At 59.9% G+C, this 20,681-nt stretch overlaps 4 protein-coding genes across 4 annotated transcripts in view; 2 read left to right on the forward strand and 2 right to left on the reverse strand.

The window, feature by feature from the left end:
* Positions 1–242: 242 nt before the first annotated feature.
* Positions 243–3,641, reverse strand: VOLCADRAFT_67034 (uncharacterized protein; the record flags this gene model as incomplete). Its single annotated transcript, XM_002956495.1, has 8 exons — positions 243–293; positions 889–1,034; positions 1,387–1,495; positions 1,721–1,882; positions 2,273–2,479; positions 2,762–2,823; positions 3,090–3,158; positions 3,536–3,641. The coding sequence occupies 8 exons, from the start codon at positions 3,639–3,641 to the stop codon at positions 243–245; spliced, it is 912 nt and encodes a 303-aa protein (XP_002956541.1).
* A 736-nt stretch (positions 3,642–4,377) lies between these two features.
* Positions 4,378–5,188, forward strand: VOLCADRAFT_121537 (uncharacterized protein; the record flags this gene model as incomplete). Its single annotated transcript, XM_002956445.1, has 3 exons — positions 4,378–4,605; positions 4,820–4,944; positions 5,029–5,188. 3 exons carry the CDS (start codon positions 4,378–4,380, stop codon positions 5,186–5,188), a joined length of 513 nt encoding a protein of 170 aa, XP_002956491.1.
* A 2,362-nt stretch (positions 5,189–7,550) lies between these two features.
* VOLCADRAFT_66991 (uncharacterized protein) lies at positions 7,551–10,932 on the reverse strand (the record flags this gene model as incomplete). Its single annotated transcript, XM_002956496.1, has 8 exons — positions 7,551–7,865; positions 8,147–8,251; positions 8,432–8,506; positions 8,992–9,049; positions 9,391–9,453; positions 9,881–9,942; positions 10,147–10,221; positions 10,678–10,932. The coding sequence occupies 8 exons, from the start codon at positions 10,930–10,932 to the stop codon at positions 7,551–7,553; spliced, it is 1,008 nt and encodes a 335-aa protein (XP_002956542.1).
* Positions 10,933–17,167: 6,235 nt separating this feature from the next.
* The window catches only part of VOLCADRAFT_121539 (uncharacterized protein), a gene marked incomplete at its 5' end in the record, with an annotated part of 9,244 nt that continues 5,730 nt past the window's right edge, over positions 17,168–20,681 (forward strand). Inside the window, 8 exons of the mRNA XM_002956446.1 lie at positions 17,168–17,258; positions 17,772–17,869; positions 18,040–18,194; positions 18,920–18,995; positions 19,275–19,529; positions 19,805–19,903; positions 20,264–20,361; positions 20,531–20,567. Of these exons, the coding sequence (XP_002956492.1) occupies positions 17,168–17,258; positions 17,772–17,869; positions 18,040–18,194; positions 18,920–18,995; positions 19,275–19,529; positions 19,805–19,903; positions 20,264–20,361; positions 20,531–20,567 (909 nt within the window). The remainder of the gene's footprint in view (positions 17,259–17,771; positions 17,870–18,039; positions 18,195–18,919; positions 18,996–19,274; positions 19,530–19,804; positions 19,904–20,263; positions 20,362–20,530; positions 20,568–20,681) is intronic.

Consider the following 20,681-nt stretch of genomic DNA (forward strand, 5'->3'; position numbering starts at 1 on the left):
TCGTACTGACAAATCACAAGCGATGTAACAAGATGGCAACAGGTTGACCAACCCTGGACCCACTATGCCACAACCCAGGCATGATTGCATGCATGTAGGTGTGGTATGCATGTACGTAAGTATGTACGCATGGCCCCACTGCTCCATCATCAGCCACGAGCCCGGGCTCCTCCTGTGCCACCTAGCCCTCCGCCGCCTCCGGCTTCACCCTTCATCCCTCCGGCTCGATCATAACGTCGCTCTCACGCGTCCTCCGGCACGTAGCGGCCCTTGCGAGCGCCCGTCAGCAAGCGCTGCAAGTACGGACAAGTACGGACAAGTACGGACAGGCACCAGGAGATTTGGGGAAAGGCCTCGAATGTGGTGTGTAGTGGTGAAAAGTGGGGGAGGCCGTATGTATGTATGTATGTGTGTTCCGGGGCGAAGGAAAACAACTTGATACAGCAGTTTCAGTTAAGATGAAATAGCTGTTAACAGCTGCAGACGTGGTGGTGGTGGCGGAACGACCTCACTCACTCACTGGGGATGCGGCCAGACCTATTTCCGGAGGGGGGCTAGGGCTAGGGTTCTTAGGGCAATTGTACGGAAACGTGGCGAAGGTGTTGGCCAGACTGTCCTGGGGCTCCTGGGGTACGTAGACCGGCCCCCGGATGGCCCACGGGTCGATCCGCGATCTCTTTTAACTTAACTAGCAGCCATTCAGGCCATTATGTACAGAGCACGGAGAAGGTGTTGGTGTTTGCCACTACACCGCGCTGCGTCTTTTCAGTTGTAACGTGCGGAGGACTCTCCCACCGCCCTCCCCCTCTCCCACCGCCCTCCCCCTCTCCCACCGCCCTCCCCCTCTCCCACCGCCCTCCCCCTCTCCCACCGCCCTCCCCCTCTCACCGCCGCTATTTGCTGAAGCGCCTTGGATTGGGTCAGGTAGCGGATGTAGGTGGCGGACAGGGAGCCCGTCAGGGGGTTGACGGAGGACTGCGGTACGGCACGTATGCGGGGCACCAGGTAGGCCGCCACGTCAGCAGCGGGCTCGGCTGCAAGTGAAGTGGGACGAGGGGGGTGTAGGGGGGCATACAGAGAACAGACAGATGGACAGACATACAGGCAAACAAAGGGAATAATGGGGAGGGGGAGCTGCAGCAGCAGCAGCAACATTCCGTAATCAGCAGGCGATACGAGACGTGCCGTACCGTCCTGCAGTGTGCAGACAAAAATACACCTCTGCGCAGGTCTTCCCCCCTCCCCTCCCCCTGTTCCTGGTCCTCATCCTCCTCCTGCTGGTCGTGGGAACCAGAGACCCTCCAAGAGACGCACACGGCTGAAACACACACCTACACACACACCTCGCGAACCCCCCTCGTACCCACCCCCCATCCCCCCACTCACCTAGGCAGTTGATAAAGAACTTGGCGGTGGGTGTGTTGGCACCTGTCATCAGGAGCTCCGTGGTCACCATACCCGGGGACAGGTTGTGTACGGCCACGTGGCGAATACCCTAACAAGGAAAAACACACACGGGAGCGTGTCCTTGTGTTTTGAGGGGAGGGGGCCACAGGGGGCGACGCGGGGGCCGGAGCAGGAGGGGGCGGGCGGAGGAGGTCAAGAAGCCCCTCGGAGACTTCCTCCCAACCTAGGGACCCTAGCTCGGCTCCCTCCACACTCCCCGTTTACCCACATTGCTGTACACCCCCCTTCACTCACACCTCCCCCCTTCACTCACAAGTATCCCCAGTTCGGCGCCGAGGGAGCGACCCAGCTGGGCCAAACTGCGTTTGGTGGCGCCGTACGCCGCGAACCGCGGAGTGGCGTTGCCGTCGGCGCCCGCACCGTCCATGTTGAAGATGTGACCGTGGCTGTTCTGACCCTTCATCACACGAATAGCCTTCATGGACGGGGTGCGGGAGGGAGGGAGGGAGACGCAAAGCGGCGGCGGCGGTGGTCAGGTCACGTTAGGGCGCTGCTGTTGTGTACTAGATGACTCGCCCCAGAAGTCCCTCCTGCCTCGTTGTTGCTGTTGTTGCTGTTGTTGTTGTTGTTGGGGTCGGCGTCCTGGTTTGTGTCCATGTACCCCTCTCTCCCCCTTCGGGTGAACCACCCATCCGGTAAGCAGCGCCCTCAACCCGCCGCCACATAGGAACCCCCCAAGATAAGATAACGCAGCTGCCCACCTCCCGTAACCAATACCCCTCCCACACGAACACGCACACACGGGCCCCCGTGCAAAACCCTATCCCCTATCCCCTCCCCTCCCCTCCCCTCCCCACGCACCCACCTCCTTGCAACACAGCATCACACCCAGCACATTGGTCCCCACAATCTGCTGCAGCTCCTCGTCCGTACTATCCGCCATGGGGCCGTACCGGTAGCCGTTGGTGCCTGCGTTGTTAATCCACAGGTCCACTCGGCCCCCCAGCTGCTGGAACGCGTAGTCCGCCAGCACACGGGCCTGGCCGGGGCGGGCCACATCCACAGCCACACCCTGGCGGCGGGGGGGGGGTGGGGAAAGTGAGGGGAAAGTGAGGAAAGGGTGAGTGGTACGTGGGCATCTTAAAGTCCCAAAAGCCGGTCACAGCATGTGATCTGTCCGTCTGTCTTTCCGTCTGTCTGCCTATTTGAAATCGGCCACATACAGACTGAGAAGGGTCCCGCGTGCACGTCACCCACGTGCACATACACACCTGCCCTCCCTCACTTCCCGCTCCTGCCCCCCCTACCTATCCCCCCATACAACCAGTGCGTGTGCTCCCTGATGGTATCGTACCTTGACCTTGTCAATGCCGTACTTGGCGCCCAGCTCAGCCACAGCCGCATCCACGCGCTCCTCTGCACGAATGCACTTGCCGCAGTAGCAGGTGCAGGTGCAGTGGCATAATGAGGCCAAAAAAAAGATGCGAGGACGAGCACGAGTAGGCGGCGAAAGAGAGCGCTCCCAGCGGAAAGAGTGGGGAGGGGGTAGCGACGGGGGGTGGCCGGACCAAGCAAAGAGGGGGGGAAAGAGCCCGGAGAGCAAAAGGCCGGCGAAACCCTGTCGATCCCCTCCCCAGCCACCTCACCCCCCCCCCCACACACACACACATACACATACAAACCTGATCGCGAGCAGACGACCACGCGGTCCCCCGCCCGCAGGAACTCCTCAGCGAGGGCCCGCCCAATACCTGGTACGGCACCCAGGGGTGTCCGGGGCCGAGGCCGGACGGGGTGTGGCGGGGCCCGCACAGCCGGGGATGGGTGGAGGGGTCGGCAACGGGCGGGCGGGGGGGGGGCACAGGGGACATCAAACAGAGTTCAGTAACGGGAGGACGGCGGCAGCTGCTTTCAATCGCTCAGCACAGAGACATAACCAAGGGGGCGGGAGAAGGGGACGGGCCAATGTAAGCCAAAGACCCCCACGGGGCCCAGGCTGGCTGTGGAGGGGAACGAAAACGAAAACCCCTCAGTACGACCCTTCCCCCTGGGGCAGCGGGAAATAGAGCCGAAATCCGCCTGTGACCTGCGGCGTGTGACTTTATATGGAAATAACATCCCACACGACATGACGTGCCTTTAGTTGACCCGGTAATGACGACATTGTACGGCGGCTGGGGCGCCGTTGCCTTGGATCCGGACGCGCCGTTCGTCGAGAAGAGAGCGCGAGTCATCAGCGAAAGGGATCCTCGTTGTAGCCTGTTCAAAAGGGGCCCGCGCTGCTTGTGCCTCCGGGTCCGATCTGCATGGTTGATAAAGCTGACATTGGTTGAGGGAGCGCTGCTGCTGGCTGCCCCTCCTCGGCAAGTGGCTTGCGGCATGATGCAGCGCACGGCTGGAGATGCGCTGCTAGGGGCTAAGCTGCATCGCTTTCCTGATGGCGAGGCAGTAACTATCGTCTTGGAAATCATGGTGTTCATTGTCACACAGCCGAAGCTGGTAGGTCGCGTGCGGTTTTGTAGCAAAGGAAAGCACTAGCAGCAGGTGTCCTCTGTGCCAAGACCACTGATCACAAAACGAGCGCTCCCGAATAGATGATATCACGGCAATGATATAATTGCTGTTGACGAACTTATACGATCACGTCACCATGGGTCACTTGCGCAACACCGTACAATCCTTCCAAAAAACTGTTTTGCTAAGCATTTTCCCCCAAATTTCCTCGTCATTATTTGTCATGGTAATAGTCTTGCTGTTGTAGATTCTTGCAAGCAAAGTACACAGTTAGCAGTGCCTTGATTAACCGTTCTTGGTCAGGGATTCTGACCTTCATTAATTCCTTCCTAAAACAGCTTTACCAATTATCTTTAAACAGTAGTGTTTCGGTTGAGGTAGGGCCGCTACCCGGGCAGGCAGATCGTGTGACGGAACACAAACCGCAAGGACGACAGCGTCGAGCTTAACTTGGCAATGGCGGCTGCTGTAATGGAGCGCGTGGGAACAGCATTACAGGCTGGCGACTTCTCGGCTGTGGTTGGCTTGCTCGATGAGGCCGAACTATGCTCGCCCTCAGCCTCTGCACTGGAAGAAGGCTGGCCCGCGGCTTTGCATTTACTAGGCCATATATACAATGGGAGCTTGCCTGACGCACGGATGTTGTACAAACGGCTACCCGAGGCTGTCAAGGCTGAGCCCCAGGTACGGCGGCGGTCACGATATTGTAGACTAAGAACGAAGCAAGCTGCACGCAACGGGCCCTATGGACAGAAGTCTCGACGCATAACCAATCCAAATTCCCGCCCACCCTGTATACACCCCTTTCCAACTCCACCCCAAACCCCACAACCTAGGCCTTCCTACCCCTCCGGAAAACCCCCACCCCGCGCCCATCCCCCCATCCCCCTGTCCCCAGGTCAAGGCTGCCTGGCAGCTCCTCCAATACGCCTGGCAGGGCAGCGGCAAGGGCGTGTGGCGGGCCCTCCGCGGCCACCCCTGGGCCGGCCACTGCAGGGTCCTCGTGGAGGCGCTGGCGGAGCGGTTGCGGGCTCGGCAGCTGGATCTGGTGGCGGCGGCCTACTCTCACATCACCCCTGACCGGCTGGCTGAGCTGTGCGGGTGCAGCGCGGAGGACGCGGTGGCCGCGGCGCTGGGTCGCGGCTGGCGGAGGGCCGGTGACGGCAGCGGTGCACTGGAGGTTGTGCCACCGGCCCTGGCTCGCGGTGAGCTGGACAGCCTGGCTTCCCTGGAGCAGCTGTCCGAGTACATGATGCAGTTGGAGTGAGTGTGTGTGAGGGGGAGGGGGAGAGGGGAAGGAGGAAGAGGAAGCTGCTGGGAGGGAGTGGTGGCGAGGAAGGCGCAGGTGGATGGGGGTGACAGGAACGTGGGCTGACTCGGAGCTTTGATCACCCGATCGTTTCATCGATGTGGATCGAGTGAACGGCTGTGAATGAATGATTGGATGTGCAGCTGGCGGACAGGCATATGCGGGCAGCGGTACATTGAAATGATGTGTTATTGTTTGTGTGTGTGAGAGAGAGCGAGGGGGAAGGCCGCCCTCACTGATGTGGGGCGGTCTGGGGGTGCCTGCGTTTCCGTCCACTCCGAAGCCGTTGCGTGGAAGGGCTCTGGTTGGCGGGTGTCGGCCACCTGCATGGGGGGGGGATGCGGGAGGCGGACGCGGCGCCGGGCAAGGAGGTTTCGTCTGGGTTCGTCTTGTTGTTGTTGTATGGAGCAGCGGCAGCGGGCCGCAGCTGAGTGGTGACTGTGGGGGGCACTCTTGGTGTCTCATCCGGACGGGTTTGTGTTGTGGGGGTTGCGGAGCTGCTGGCCATCGTTGTCGTTGTTGCTGCGACTGCTGGTGCGGGTGCTGCTGCTGGTGCGGGTGCTGTTGGAACGTGGTTTGGTCGTGATGATGGTGATGTGGGTGATGCGGATTGATGGGACCGGGGCTGCAAGGGGGAGGCTCAACGCGTTGAACACGGTTCACTTATAAGCCTCATGGGGCTTATGGACGATGCCGTACCCCCGTGGTCGCCTGGAGGGGCCCGCTGTGGTCCCCGTGTGCCGAGCTTCCTCCCCAAGCCCGTGGTGCCCGCCAACTCTCGGACCGGCAGCTACCCGTACAGTACGGGGGAGTTGTGTGGGACGGAAACTGTTCTATTCCGTTCTGTCTTGTAGTAAAGACGATGAGTGAGGGCAGTTTGAAAGGCAGTCAGCTGTTTGGTGCGTCTCTACGGCTGATGACGATGATGATGTGATGTTGATGGTGATGTCACCTCATTTTGGTAAACATTTTGGTGTTCACATCGTATTTTCACCCGATGGTGGTGGCGGCAGCACCTCAGTAGCCCCAGCTCCCAGTCGCCCCCAGCGTCCAGCTCCCCAACCTCCAGTTCTCGGCTCCACAAGGGACGACCCAACAGCCGCCCGGGAAGCGCGTGGCCTTGCCGTGTGGAAAGCACAGCCGCCGCCAGAGCTGGGATGTATCAAAACATGAGTCACAAAGACATTTTTTAAGTGTAGGAAGGTCTCAAAACGTGGTGCGGTTCACCAAATCCACACCGTAACCGCACTAAGAGTGCACCGCACCCAGGACACGTAAGCAGACTTCAGAAAAGCTGTCATAACCCCAACCAACCACCGGCAAGCGGGAGGTGGGGTGATTAGAACACTACGAGAACCGCTGCTGGGTCCCTGCCGTACATACATCCTAAACAGATTTGCGCCTCCCGCAATGGACCTGGGGGCGGCTGCTGGACAGCCTCAGGCGGCCTCAGCCTGGACAGCCCCCTAGGAGCACCTCTCTCCGCCATAACTGACCTTACTGAAGTTAGTTACCAGTTACCTGCTAAAAACAATTACGAGTAAAACTGACTACCCTAACCCCCACAAAACCCAACAGGTCCTCACACGTTTACACGTATATATAATGTGTGAAACAGGGGGGCATATCTTCACCCGTGGCAGCTACCCTGCGAAACCCTGCCTTCCCCAGTATTTCGGGGCACCCTCATCCAGTCACCCTAGTCAAATTCTCAGTGGATCGCTCAGGTTCCGCACCCACCACCAGCATCCAACGGAATCTGCCGGGTCGACAGCGGCCCAACTCCATTCATGGTCGGCTCGCTGGTTAACTTTATCCCAGGTCACCACCGTCTATCAACTAGGGGCGCAATATCTTCCACCATCGGAAGGATTTTAGACCCCTAACGGGTAATGATCCCGGGATCTCCCGGGGGCAATGGTCGCGCGTTACCAGTACTGCCAAACCCTAAGTATTATATATAATACACGTACGTATTCGCACATCCTTCCCCTCGCATGTCGGTGCTGCAGTAGCTCGCCCGGATGAATCCCCGTTGCGACTGGAAGCCTGCACCTCCCTGTGCTCCCCTCCCTCCCTGCAGGCATCTCCATTACTGCTCCTGCGAAATACACGGGTCGTAGGATACATAGGGCCCATCGCCCCCTTTCATCATCAATGAAGTCAGCACCACGTCACCGTCACCCTCAACCACCCTCCCGCAGGCTCTCAACAGCATCCCCTCCCCCGTGCCCAACTAGGCGGCCCCCCATGGCGGCGCGGCGCCGGCGGGGTTGCTGCCGCTGCTGCCGCCGCTGCTGCTGCTCCCTTTCCGACATTATCACATTATGTACGCAGTCCGCCCCTTCTCCCTGTGTAGCTGACAAGGCATCTTCTCCCGGACACGACCCAGGTGACCCAAGTCCACATCCGCCACCGCAATGCCAGTGACCCGGGGGTCACTCAGCCTCGCCACCACGGTCCCCCACGGGTCCACGACCAGCGCGTGGCCGTAGCTCTCCCTCCGGGCGTTGTGTCGGCCCGCCTGAGCGGCTGCCACCACGTACGACTGGCACTCGATGGCTCGGGCCCGCAGCAGCACCTCCCAGTGGGCCGCTCCGGTCACCACCGTGAAGGCGGAGGGCACCGCCAGGATCTGCGGCCGCGGTCCGAGGGGGGGGGGACGGGCGGGGTCAGCTGGGTCGCCATGGAAAGGGGATATGGACCGCAACTGTTGCAAACACGGAAGGAGCGCGAAGAATGATCACAACAACAACAGGAGGAGGCGTGAAGAGAGGCGTGCCTCAGTGCATGCAAACGTTACGGAGTCCTAACAAATAGGTATGGGAAGCAAACGCAAACACACACACACACACACACGCACACACACGCACACACCTCTCCCCTTCCCCGGGTCCTTCCCCCCCTCCCCCGCACCTGCGCGCCCCGCTCCCAGGTCAGATGTGCGAACAGCTCCGGGAAGCGCAGGTCGTAGCAGGTAGTCAGTCCCAGCCTGCCCGCGGGGGTGTCCACAACCACTGCCTGAAAGGGCGGAGGGAAGAGGAAGAGGGAGGGAGAGAAAAGAGCGGCAGGGCCTATGGGCAACCGGGGGGGGCAAAGGCGCTGTATCTAGACGGGCGCCATACACCCTTGTAGCACCACCAGCAGCACCAGCAGCACCTTCTCCCGCATTTGCCCTCCTCTCCCCTCCTCCCCTCTCACCTCGCTCCCGGGCGCGGTACTCCGACTCTCCATCAGCACCGGGCCGTTGGGTACGTCCACATCGAACAAGTGGATCTGAGGGCCCCACCCCCACCGCCCACCCGCATACCCCGTCCCGCGGAGGGTGGTGGTGGTGGTGGGAGTGGTGGTGGTAGTGGCGGGGGGTAGGATTTGTTGTGGGTGGGGAGCGGCGGGGTGCAGCGTAATGAACATGTACGGTGGAGGTCCTGAGCAATAAACTGCATGTGCCCCAGGACTGGGACTGGGACTGGGACTGGGACTGGGACTGGGACTGGGACTGGGACTGGGACTGGGACTGGGACGAGCACTTGGCCTGACCGGCTCCTAGGTAGGTAGGCACCTCCAGGTAGGGAGGGGTAGGGGGAAGCAGAATGGGGCCCGGTGCGGGCCGTATAGGCCACATACACAGCGCCACTGCCTAGCTTTCCTTCCGTTTCTCTCCTCCCTCCCCTTTCCAAGCGCTCCCCACCCAACCCCACCCAACCCCACCCAACCCAACCCTCAACACCCCCCTCCAGTTCCCCGGCAGTACGAACTACCTTGCGGTACCGAGCCGCCAGGTCGCCGTTGGAGTCAACCACAACGTGAGTATTGTAACTGTCACGTAACGGCAACCAAACAACCAACCGGTCAACGGAATTAGTCGTCGCAACAATCTAGACGAACTGAATCAAGCATGGCACCGCAGTACGATTGAGGCGGCGGGGAAGGGGGATGGTGACAGAAAAGAGGGGAAAGAGGGGGACAGGCAGCACTGCAAGAGCCGCACACACACACACACACACACACACACACACACACGGAAGTCACATAACAGGTGACATGAGGAGGGGGGCAGGTGGGGCCGGGCAGGCGAGTATACCCCCCCAGGTAGGGCCCCCCACCTACCCCCCTCTACCGCACCTCGCAGGAGCCGTACACCCCCCCGCCCCACCTACATATGTCGCGGGTCGGGCCCCTCCTCCTGAAAACCCCCTAGGGACATCCACAACCCCAGGGACCTGCACGGGGCGTGTGTGTATGTGGGGGGGGCCGCCGGGGCGGGGCGGGGGAAGAGGAGGACGGGGGGAGGACGGGGGAAGGAGTGTGTGTGGGGGGGGGGGCTAGCAAGGAGACTGTGGAGGGAGTACGGGAAAGAGCGAAAAGGGGATAGAGGCGCCGTAGCCGTACTAACAGTACGAAGTGATGTCTGATGCGTCGCAGCGGCGGATAGACCCACTGAGACCTTAATAACCTTTATCATCCTGATTATTACCCCATCTGAGAACCTCTCCCTCCGGCAGCAGATTTCACTACAGACAGACACTGGTGCTACCAGACAGGCGGTGTTTGGCTTTTGGAAACACGAACACCCCCTACGGGCCCAGCCTGACCCACACACGCTGTACAGCCCTACCCCCTAGCCCCCCCCCCCTACCAGCCACCCACCTGGCAAGCTCCCGGTACGCAGTCATCAGAGGACCAGTCAGTGGTTGAGCTGCCGCCACCGACTGGTCAGGTTGGGGGGTTACGTGGCGGTGGTGGAGGGGGGGAATGGGGGGAAGGGTTCGGGGGAGGTTGTGTGCGGTAAGAGGAGGAGGAGGGGGAGGAGGGGGAGGAGGGGAGGAGTAACGGTGGATGGAGTGGTGGACAACAGTATGGTAACGGTTAAGTAACGGTTAAGTAACGGTAACCTGACACGGCTGTCAGCTCACCTCCCCCTGGTTCTCCCCGATGAAGGAGAAGCACTCGGGAAGGAACAGCATGCGGCAGCCCGCCTCCACCGCCTCCTGGGTTGCGAATGAGTGAGTGAGGGCTGCGAAAGATTTACTTAACACACAAACATACATACATACATACATACATACATACAGCACATGTCAGGAGTGAGATCAGTGTAGACCCCTCCTGACCTGACCCGACCTGAGCACCCGCGTCTCCGTAATTGGGCACCTGATCCCTATGAGCCCCAACTCTCAAGGTAAGTAGGTCAGCTTCACTCACTCCCTCTCCTCCCTCTTCTCCCTTTCCCTCCCTCTTCTCCCTTTCCCTCCCTCTCCTCCCTCTCCTCCCTCTTCTCCCTCTCCTCCCTCTCCTCCCTCTCCTCCCTCTCCTCCTTCTCCTCCCTCTCCTCCCTCTCCTCCTTCTCCTCCCTCTCCTCCCTCTCCTCCCTCTCCTCCCTCTCCTCCCTCTCCTCCCTCTCCTCCCTCCCCTCCCTCCCCTCCCTCTCCTCCCTCTCACCCCACCTTCGCCAATCGTGCACATGTGTTCAGGTTGGCGGCCTGGTCCCCGCCGGCGGTCATCTGGGCCACAGCGATCCGCACCGGGGGCCCGGGACAGGGGGCCGCGGAGGGGGCCGCGGAGGGGGCACCCACCGACTCGGAACCGCTCGCCTGCGGGACGGAGGAGGGAGACAAGTCTGGAACCTGAGACGTGGAGGAAAGGGGAGGGAACGGGCATCTTAGGAAACACGTTATGGGGGACACGTCGTGCAGGGACATATGAATACATGTAATGTCCGCAGTGGGTTGTTGGCTACGCCAGCACCTGGGTCTGCATGGCGGCACTGGGAGGATTGGGAGGATGTCGTGCAGGGCCGGAGGTGGAAGTGTTGCGGCGGGCTCCGCAGGTTAGGGCTGGGTGTACGAGGATGGTATGGGTGGCTGGGAGGGTGTTAGGTGCTGCGGCTGCTAGACGTTGCGGTGGTTGTGCACATGTGCAGATGGAGGGCCTGGTGGTGGAGACGGTGATCGGGACCAGGGCTGGATTATGTGTCAGACCATGAATATGATTGGCCGCAGACCTCAAGGTCCCGACAGAAGTCTTTGCTGCCAGGAGCGCACGCATATGTAAGCGATGGCAACCACCCGTGGGCTTCACGATTTCCCTATTGTGCAAAGTTAAGCTTAATCTTGAGAAATCGAGTAGCAAATTCTTGTCATGAATAAAGAATGCAAGAAAGTCGCCTAAGCTATTGTAGGGAATTCGGGAATCGGGATGTCTGAAAATATTTGTACGGCGGAGTCCGCTAACTGTAAACTTGGCAGAAGGTCAGTTACAGAAAGATTTGCATGGTGCAAGCCAAGCCATTGACATAGCTCATCGCCGATTATCGCTGAGCGCTTCCGCGAAATCCAAGTGTGATGTCGTTGTTCACTTTGCTTGGGACCCGACTCTCTCCGCGATCATGGCTAGCATTAGCGAACTCAGGATATATGGGACGCGTGAGCGAAGTGGTGAATCAATATAGCGAGGGACCTGCTCCGCTGTTAAAGGATGATGCAGTCTCGACGTCGGCTACCTCGCAGCCAGCAAGCAGCAGTCTTGCGCACCGAGGCCAGCTGACGGCATGCCACTTGGAAGGAGGCCGCGCCCAGAGGCAGGCGCTGGAGCCAAGCATTTGCTTTTGGGACTCGCGCGTCGTCTCGTTTAGCGTGCCACAAGTGTTATCCAGCACGCAGCGATCCCACAACCAGCTGCCACTATCTGCACAACATCTTATCCCTTGGCCACTGCCACTGCCAGCACCGGTGCAAGCCCCCGAGGCCACTGCGATACAGGAGGCGCAGCGGTTTCCAGGTGCGAGGCATCGGGATGCTGGGACTTGCCTGTAGGGCAGCCAGGAGCTTGACGATGCGTTCTCATTTTGATATTGGGTTTGTTGGACGTGTGCATGACGGGATGCCACGTGCGGTTTTCTCGCCGCGGTTGCAGCTTCCACTCCTGCCCTCCAGGACAGTCGCACCGCGGGGCCCCTAGCCCCTGAACTGCACTGCCTTTACCCCGCGCTCTCCCCTCCCATTTTCCCTCCCACCACGTGTCTTCCTTATCTATCTGCCTCCTCTTCCCCAACGAACATACCGCACCTCAGAAGCTACAGTGCCGCAGCACCTGCCCACCGGGGACCTGGAGGAGGGCTCCTGCAACGTAACCCCGCCCTCACCCCTACCTGCACTCCCTCACCAACCGGACGGGGGGAGTGCTCCGTTGCAATGCAGTCGGGGCAACACGTACCAGCCCAGCAGGAGGAAGCGGGTGAACAAGCACGGCCTGGAGAAGAGGTGAGGTGGCCGCCCGGGGCGCGGACGGGCTGGAGGAGCCCCTAGTGGCAGGGGGCCGCGGCGTTGAGAGGGCTACCGGGCTGGCAGCGCACGACCACCTTCGTTGTGACCCCCGTCCTGTGGTTCTGTCCGGGTTCACTCTCGTGTCTCTCCCACCCTGTTGGGTCTCCTGGCTCCCGGTGCCCGTCCTGACCTCCTGGAGCTGCCGTCCTGAGACACGCGGCGAGGCTAGGCGGATCCACACAGATGCCCCCCGGGGGGGAAAGGGCCCTCCGAGCTGTGTTCTATCATCGCTTGCCAGATGTTATTCAGGCGGGAAGGAAGAGGGAAATGTGCAGCTTCTCAACTGCTGGAGAGGAACACTATCCAGCCCAGCCCAACCCAATCCGACTCTGGACCTGACTCGTCGGTCGGAATACACCTGCACCGCACCTAATTGACGCGCAGGCTGAGCACACCCCAGGGTCGGGATGTGTTGCTGAGGCGGCTGCGCAAAGGCCGCTGGCGGATCACTGTGGACTCGTTCCGATGACCACGTGAAGACAAAGAACTGCTCTCGTCACACAAAGTGCGGGAGATTACTGGAGGATATTGCTGCTGCTACTGCGCCCGCTGGTGCTGCTGGGGGGGCGTCGTAGAGCCGCCGCTCTGCTGCGTGGGTTGTTGCGGATTATTAGAGCCCCCGTGTGGGTCCGGAGACTTGTCAGTCCTAATGAGCAATTTGTACGGCTGTTGCGTGTCTGTACGGTGACTTGTTCGCACAGCTGCGTTGACGGTTTACGTCTAGGTGCATTGATTGTGGTGTGTATGGCGGTGCTGCCTCAGCCAGTACTTGGAAACTTTGCATTTATCAAAACTGCGAAGATGAGATGAGGTGCACGGGGGTGCATCCTGGCTACAGCTGTAGAAGTGGAAACGGACATTTTGGGTCTAGTCCGGACATGTGGTAGTCGATATGGGACAGATGGAAATGGGCTGCGGTTGTCTGCGGGCATCCACCGCAGGAGACGCTTCCGGACTGCACTGCCTGTACAACACTGACGATCACGAGCTCTAACCACTGGTTTCGCTGAACGATCTGCGCTTGTCTTGATTCGTCCTTATACTCGTCATCATCATCATCATCATCGACTCCTTTCATGGAGCTAAGACATAGAAAAAGCCCACAGCATGGGTGTGCGGACCCCTGAGAACGCTCCACCGCTTGGGGACAGAATGACTTCCGAATGGAGGTCCCTGGGGCAGGGGGGTGCACTCTGGTCATTGCAGTACAGCACCGCACCGCGGCCCCCGCATTGCCCCCTGAGGTCCTTCCTCCCACGGTGGTCATGTGGAATGCGGAATGCGCATCCCGGTCCTTATTCACGGTGCACCACTGCTGTTGTTGGCTGATGCGGCCGCTGATGCTCTGCGCCACGCCTTCTGCGCATCCAGCTCCAGCATGAGGCTCAGTCTGTCCATGGCGGGGCCCCCCTCCGGTCCCTCCTGAAGGGCCCCGTGCAGCAGCAACAAGTGGGTGGCCACCTGGCGACCCACATCCACTCCCTGAAGAAACACATACATACATATACACATACACACATACACAACGCCATCCCGTATGAGGAGGGGTGAGTAGGACAGAAGGGAATAGCACGCATGTGTGTGTTTATGTTGGCAGACGACTAGTCCAGGAGGAGCTCTTGTCTGTAGTCGTGGTAACGGTTGGTGACGTCTACCTGCTTGCTAAGTACACCAGGTTAGGGTTTTAGGGTTTACCTAGGACACCGTATCGGAACATGTAACCCAGCAGGGGTGAACGAACATGGCAAAGGCCATTGCACGGAAATACAGCAGCTACCCGCCCCAAGCGCTTCCCTCACCTACAACCACAGCTACAGCTGTAACCGCATGCGGAGGCCGATCTGGTTCCCGTCATTGCGTCGCGCACCATGAGCGGACATGGTTTGTGTTATACCCGGTTAGAGCCCTCCCCCCCCTTCACCCCTTCCTTCCCCTCACTTGTTCGGGTCGCTGCTCCCGCAGCGCCACCAACAGCCGGGCCACCTCGGGCAACTTCTGGGACAAATGCACCTGAGCCTTGAGGGGGCCCAGGGGTGTGTGTGTAGGCCCCGAGGCGCCCCCGGGGTCATGGGGAAAGGGAGAGGGCAGAGTATGGAGTGATACGCCGGGGGAATGAATCATTGGGTTCTCTTCGGACGGGAAGCTTAAGGACGCGCATTCGAACGAGGTGATGCGGGCTGGCGAGACCTCACCAGCTGAGGTGGGGAAAAGGACTCGGAGGGGTGGAGCCGTGGTCTGGTGCCGTACCTGCAGCAGCTGGCACATGTGCTGGTAGTGGTTCCTCCGGAGCACCCTCAGCTCCGGAACCACGGTGTGCAGTAGGTCCCTGGCGGGCAGCAGGGGGCTGCCCAGGGGGCCCCGGAAGTTGGTGGGCGCCCGCATCAGAGCCTCGGATAGGGCCCACATGCTGCGGGAGTGGTACAAACTGATGGCTGTGGGAAGGAGGGAAGGCGGAGGGCAGGAAAGGGCGGCAGGACACGGGTGGACACGGGCGGACAGGCGGGTGTAGCGCAATGGGCCCGCAGGGGCCGGAGTGGTGGCGGTGAGAGGGGGGTCGGGCGCCGTGTACAGTGTATGCATGTACGTATACACATGTGTATGTATGTATGTATGTATCATCCTGTGTGCACGTTCGTGGTACTAGGGGGACGGACGACCTGGCTTTGTACGGAGAGGTCCCGGAGCTCTCTCCCTACCCCCTCACCCCTTGGTGGCCCCAGGTCCCCGTGTTCGGAGCCCACCTCGGGTGCCGTAGCTGGTCAGGAAGGGCCTCATCTGCTGCAGCTCGCTGAAGGCCACCTGGGCGCCGGCAAGCACACACGTCTGGGACCCCGCCTCGCCCTGGGCCTGCTGGGGCCTACCGCCCGCACTGCTATCAGCAGCTGCGGCCCCTGCGTCCAGCTGTACGTTCACAGGGGCTGCGGGGGAGGAGGAGGACTCAGAGGTGGCCCCGGGGGGCTGTGAGGGGCCCTCCTCCTTCTCCCCCCCCTCCAGCTGCTGAGGGTCCTGGCCGCAGATCAGCGCCTCAATGCGGACCAGCCTCTGCCGGGTGGCGGTGGTGTGTGTGAAAGAGGTGTTTACAAGGCCGTTGGTGAGGGGAGATGAGCCGGTGTAGTTAGGGAGGGACCCCTTCAGCCCACCGTGTGCGTCCTCAACCCCTTTTAAGTGGAGCAGTGATACCTGGTGAATTGCGAGGTGCTGTTGCCAGTGGGGCCGCAGATCCGGAAGCAGCGTGTAGAGACCCTCCAGACTGCGACCAAGTGCGGCCGCTGATACTGGATCCACACAGCCAGCGGCCTGGGGCAGTGCAAAGGAAGGATGGCGGAAATCGGCAGTACAGCGAGGGCTCCTGAGGTGCTTCCGTGTCTTGCAGCCATCCCAGCTGGATCCAGCACATGCGGAAAAAGATCCCAAGGATGAAAGTGACTGAATAAGTGACCTTTGTGCTGTGATGAGAAAATGGTTGCAAGAGCGAGGCAGTTCCTTTTCAGGAAAGAATACGAGATGTCGTGACATCAGGGTTTGACTTGATAGAGGTTGAGGTAAGAGGTCAGCATACAGACTTACATGTATCGCTTCCTTCCATGCGTCCGCTTCGATCCAAAAGTCAGAAGGCTGGGTGGAAGGGCCGCAGGACGGTCCGGCGGGCGCAGTCGCGGAAAAAGTGGGCCCCTGGTCCAGGGCGCTGTGAGGTGCGATGTGCTTCCAGATGGCTTGAGAACTTGAGTTTGATTGTTTTGAAAATGAATGCGTTGTCTTTAACACGAGACGCTTTTTGTGACTTTTACGCAAACAATCATGTAACCTGGGTACCAAATCATGGCAAGTAAAACTTAGGTGAAACACAATCATTCCTGCTCTCCTGTTGCATCATGGACACACCCTATGTTTACGCGAGCTTGGGCGACCGACACACGGCCGTGCCGCGGCACTGTCAGTGTCGTAATTACAGTATCGCCGTAATCACAGGGCCACAGCTAGGCAATCCACGGAAGTCATACGAGAAAGCATGTATGCATTTCTCTTTCCAGGGTGCGCTCGGTACTGAGGCGTGGACACCTCGACTGCCAACTTGCAACAAAGTCCGCCCTTGCAGCAAATATTACGGCACATATCACGAACTGCCAACTGACAGGAACAGAGGCACGACAGCAATAGAGAAAATGAGCGGCAAATTCTGAGGACTCTTCTTCCGTCTGGAGCTGGTAAAATCTGAAACTACAGATAGACAGCCGACTCTCCCACGTGTCCACCAAAACGCCGACGCGGATTTGAGGTGCGCTAAAGTATTACCGCCGCTCCTGGTGTACAGTGAAAATTATTTCCTCTACCGATGAAACAGTGGTTGCAGGTCGCGCCAGTAATCCATCCTCACGCTGGTTCTTGGTGCAGGACGTTGACCCTATCTCCACGCTGGCAGCCTTGAGCCTTTGGTTGACAGATGCCAACTGTATTTAATCGCCTAAATGATCGCTCCAGAGCGGCCAAACTACCTAAACCCAGACCGCTTGGTGCGGTGCCTGCCGTCGACACGTCAGAGGTCGTGACCCGGCGAGATATTCGCGATCTGCCACAAGATGAGCAGGAACGTGTGTGCAATGCCATTGAAAAGATGATGGAGCCAGGATGGGCAGCATCCGAAAAAAATAACATCGGTGGCTACTCGGAGGAGCGGTCGCCGTCAGAGTTCTTCCGGCTGGCCAGTGAGGACGTTACGTAGCGGTATCTCAACAGCAGCCCTGTAAAGCTTTCAATGGAAAGCAGTTTTTACGGCTGGGCGGTTTTCATTGCGGTATACCAATCGTAGTCGCCACGCAGGGGGCAAGGCGACGTCGCACCGTATGGGGAACGTCCTGTGACACATGCACGCGCGTGTCTGTATGCGTCTGTGTGTCTGTCTGTGTCTGTCTGTGTGTCATGATCTTCCGCCCTGAACTGGCTCGGGGGATTTCAACAGAACGATACCCTTACCGCTAACCCGTACTGCAACGGAACTAAGGACGGCGTAACAGCCGACGGCAACGGCCAACCGCGGCATCACGTCCTTGTGCGTCCCAACTGCCAATGCATAGTCACATCTGACGCAACATGAATAATACCATTTGGGTAATATGGCGGCTAATGGTGACTTGTACGGCGGTGTGTCAAACCCCCTTGTACCCCTGAACCCGCATTCCCTCGCCCGCTGGTCCCCGTCGGCCATGTCTGTCACTCAGGGTATCACGGCTGGGACCTGTCGTACTGTGTTCATGGCCGGGAGACCTTTCCCGGCTGGCACCGTGCGTACCTGGTGGACTTCGAGCGCACCCTCCAGGTGTGTGTGTATGTATGTATGTGTGGGGGGGGATAGGGGGTAGGGGGTAGGGGGGCAGGTAGTGAGTATTGCTATTACTGCTACTAAGAATTGCTGTTGTTACTCATACTGCTACTGCTGTTGTTACTGCTACTGCTGTTGTTACCGCTCTTGTGCTGTCGTGGCTTCAGGCTGCCGACCGAGCTCTTGGCGGTGACGGCCGTATCGCCCTGCCGTACTGGGGCTGGGATCGGGGGGAGGTCAACGGGGAGCTGTTCCCCGCCATCGTACGGAAGCGCTTCTCAGTCCTGAGACCGGATCTCATTCCCCCGGAGGCGGAGGGCAGGTAAGGGGGGCTGGGGGCCGGGGAAGGGGGTGGGTCCGGAACTGTGCGTGTGTGTATGTGTGTACGTGTACTTGGCAGTCAACCCTCCTGCCCCCCTTCATTACCATCTCCCCCCGCTCGCCCCCCTCATAGATCCACTGACCCCGCCACCACCAGTGTTTTTAAAAGTGGTTACTAGGTGGTGACCAAGTGGTTACTGAGAAATATTTCCCTTCCAGAAGGTGATCGGTCACTAGGAAATGTTTCGAGTCGCCTGCCATCAACCAGGTGGTACCCAGGAAATTGGGGGCCACAGAAACCCGTTGTGAACGCCAAATCTTTCTTTACAAATACCCATGTTGATAAACAATCAACATATATGCGTCGTCTTGGCTGTTCAAAGAAGTGGATGAGCGCTGTGAAGTAGTTGGATCTTCGGATGCAAGGTGGTTCTAGTGGGCTCCTGTAACAGGAGTCCTGTTCAGCATACTCGCTGGGAAAAATGTAAGGTGGTTACCAAGGAAAACCCCCAGAGTAACCACTTGGTCACTAAAAAATTACCACGGTGAAAAAGTTTTAAAAACACTGCCGCCAGCCCCGGCATCTCATCCGCCACGCATGTGTGTGTGTGCGTGTGTGTGTTTGTGTATACGGATTCACCATGTGCCAAACCCTCTCACCCCCGCCCGCTTCCTGCCCCCTCACCCCTCACCCCCCGCCATCCCCCCCCGCGGCCCCATTCGCAGCCAGCTGGGCCCCGACAACGGCTACCGGATAGTTCCCAACGACAAACAGTTGGCTACCGGATTGAAGAACATGAAGGTGGGGGCCGGGGAGCGGGGTGGCGGGTGGCGGGTGGGGGTTCCCCACAGCGGATTGGGGCGGAGGGGCCCGGTGTGCAAGGTTAGAGGGGTTAGGGAGAAGGAGGTGGCCGCAGTATGTGGCATGGAGCGGAATACGGAGGTGGCGGACGAGGGGGAGGTCTTGGGCGCCCGAATCTCTCCCACCATTTCACCATTACCACCACATGGTCGGGCCCCCAAACAACAACCCCCCCCCCACACACACACACACGCCGGACCCCCCCTCCCACCCGCACAGGTTGAAGACCAGGTCCGCTCCGCCCTGTCCCAGTGGGAGCACCCCCGGGCTGCCTCCACCCACCTGGACAACACCCACAGTGTGGAGACCCCGCACAACTCCCTCCACGTGCTGTGCGGCTGGCCCATGTCGAGTGTGAGCTTCGCGGCCTTCCATCCGATATTCTTTCTACACCACTGCAACGTGGACCGGCTGTACGACACCTACCTGCGGAAGGACATGACCAATGCGGGGGATGGAGAGAACGCGCCCTGGGTGGGTGGGTGGGTGGGTGGGAGGTGGGCACTCTCTCCGGCTGGGGTGGGGGAGGAGTGGTACGGCAGGAGTGTGTTTGGTTGCGGTGCTGCGGCGGGGGCAAGACACCTGAGCACCTGGAGTGGTTCTCCCTTCATCATGCCAGTTGTCATGTTCCCTCCCCTTCCTCCCCATACCCTCCTTTTCACCCCTCCTTCTCTGCTGCCGCTGGTGCGGCTGCGGCTGCTGGTGGTGCTGGTCCCCCCCCTCCTTGTTCCCCCCCCTCCCGCCCCCAGGTGGAGTTCGACAGCTCGTTATTCGTCCAGGAGCTGCGGCCCTTCCGCCACCCGGCCACGGGGGAGTGGTTCTTGCCGAAACACACTTTCAAGACCGAGGTGGGGAAGGGGGAAAGGGGGGGGAAGTGCGCGGAAGGGGGGGGGAGCGGGAGAGGGGGGGGAAAGGGGAAGCTAGGGAAGGGAGGGGGTGTAGCCCTCCGCGTACGATCATACCGTCGTGCAATAAGGAGCCTTCGTACGATATTGTCCTCTGTTCATGAAGATCTAAGCTGTCGGAAACAATCAGTTTCGCGCGGTAGCCCGCATAACCGATAGCGCTTCAGGCGAGGTGATGCCGGCCCCTGCCCTCCTTAATTTCCAATCCATCACTGTGCTCCCCTGTTACACACACACACAGACAGACAGGCAGACAGACAGACAGACAGACAAAAACACCGCACCCACCCCGAACCCCCCCAGGCTATCGGTTACGTGTACGACCAACTGCCGCCCATACCACCTCAGCAAATGCGCGAGCCCCCCATCCTGGCGAGGTTTGAAGACATCAACCCTGTGACGTGAGTGGGGTGATTTGGGGGGGGGCTCGCGGCTAGGGGTGCTGTAGCCGTAATGCTGCTGCTGCACGTGGTTAGTGCCGGTGTCGTACCCCTGCTGGCCTTTCCCCACCGACCTACCTGCTACTGCCCACCCCGCCATCAACCTCCCTGCTGCTACTGCCGTACTCAGACTCGCTGGGCGGTCCGTAGCCCTACACGTGTTTGTGGTGGAGGGGGGGGGAGAGGCGGGTGGGTTCGTGCCCCCGGACGACGTGGACGACTTTGACGACACCCCCCAGTACGGCGGACTGACGGGCGTGTTTGGCAGCAAGCTGGGGGAG

This window comes from Volvox carteri (genome assembly GCF_000143455.1).
Source record: "Volvox carteri f. nagariensis unplaced genomic scaffold VOLCAscaffold_61, whole genome shotgun sequence".
Taxonomy (NCBI): domain Eukaryota; kingdom Viridiplantae; phylum Chlorophyta; class Chlorophyceae; order Chlamydomonadales; family Volvocaceae; genus Volvox; species Volvox carteri.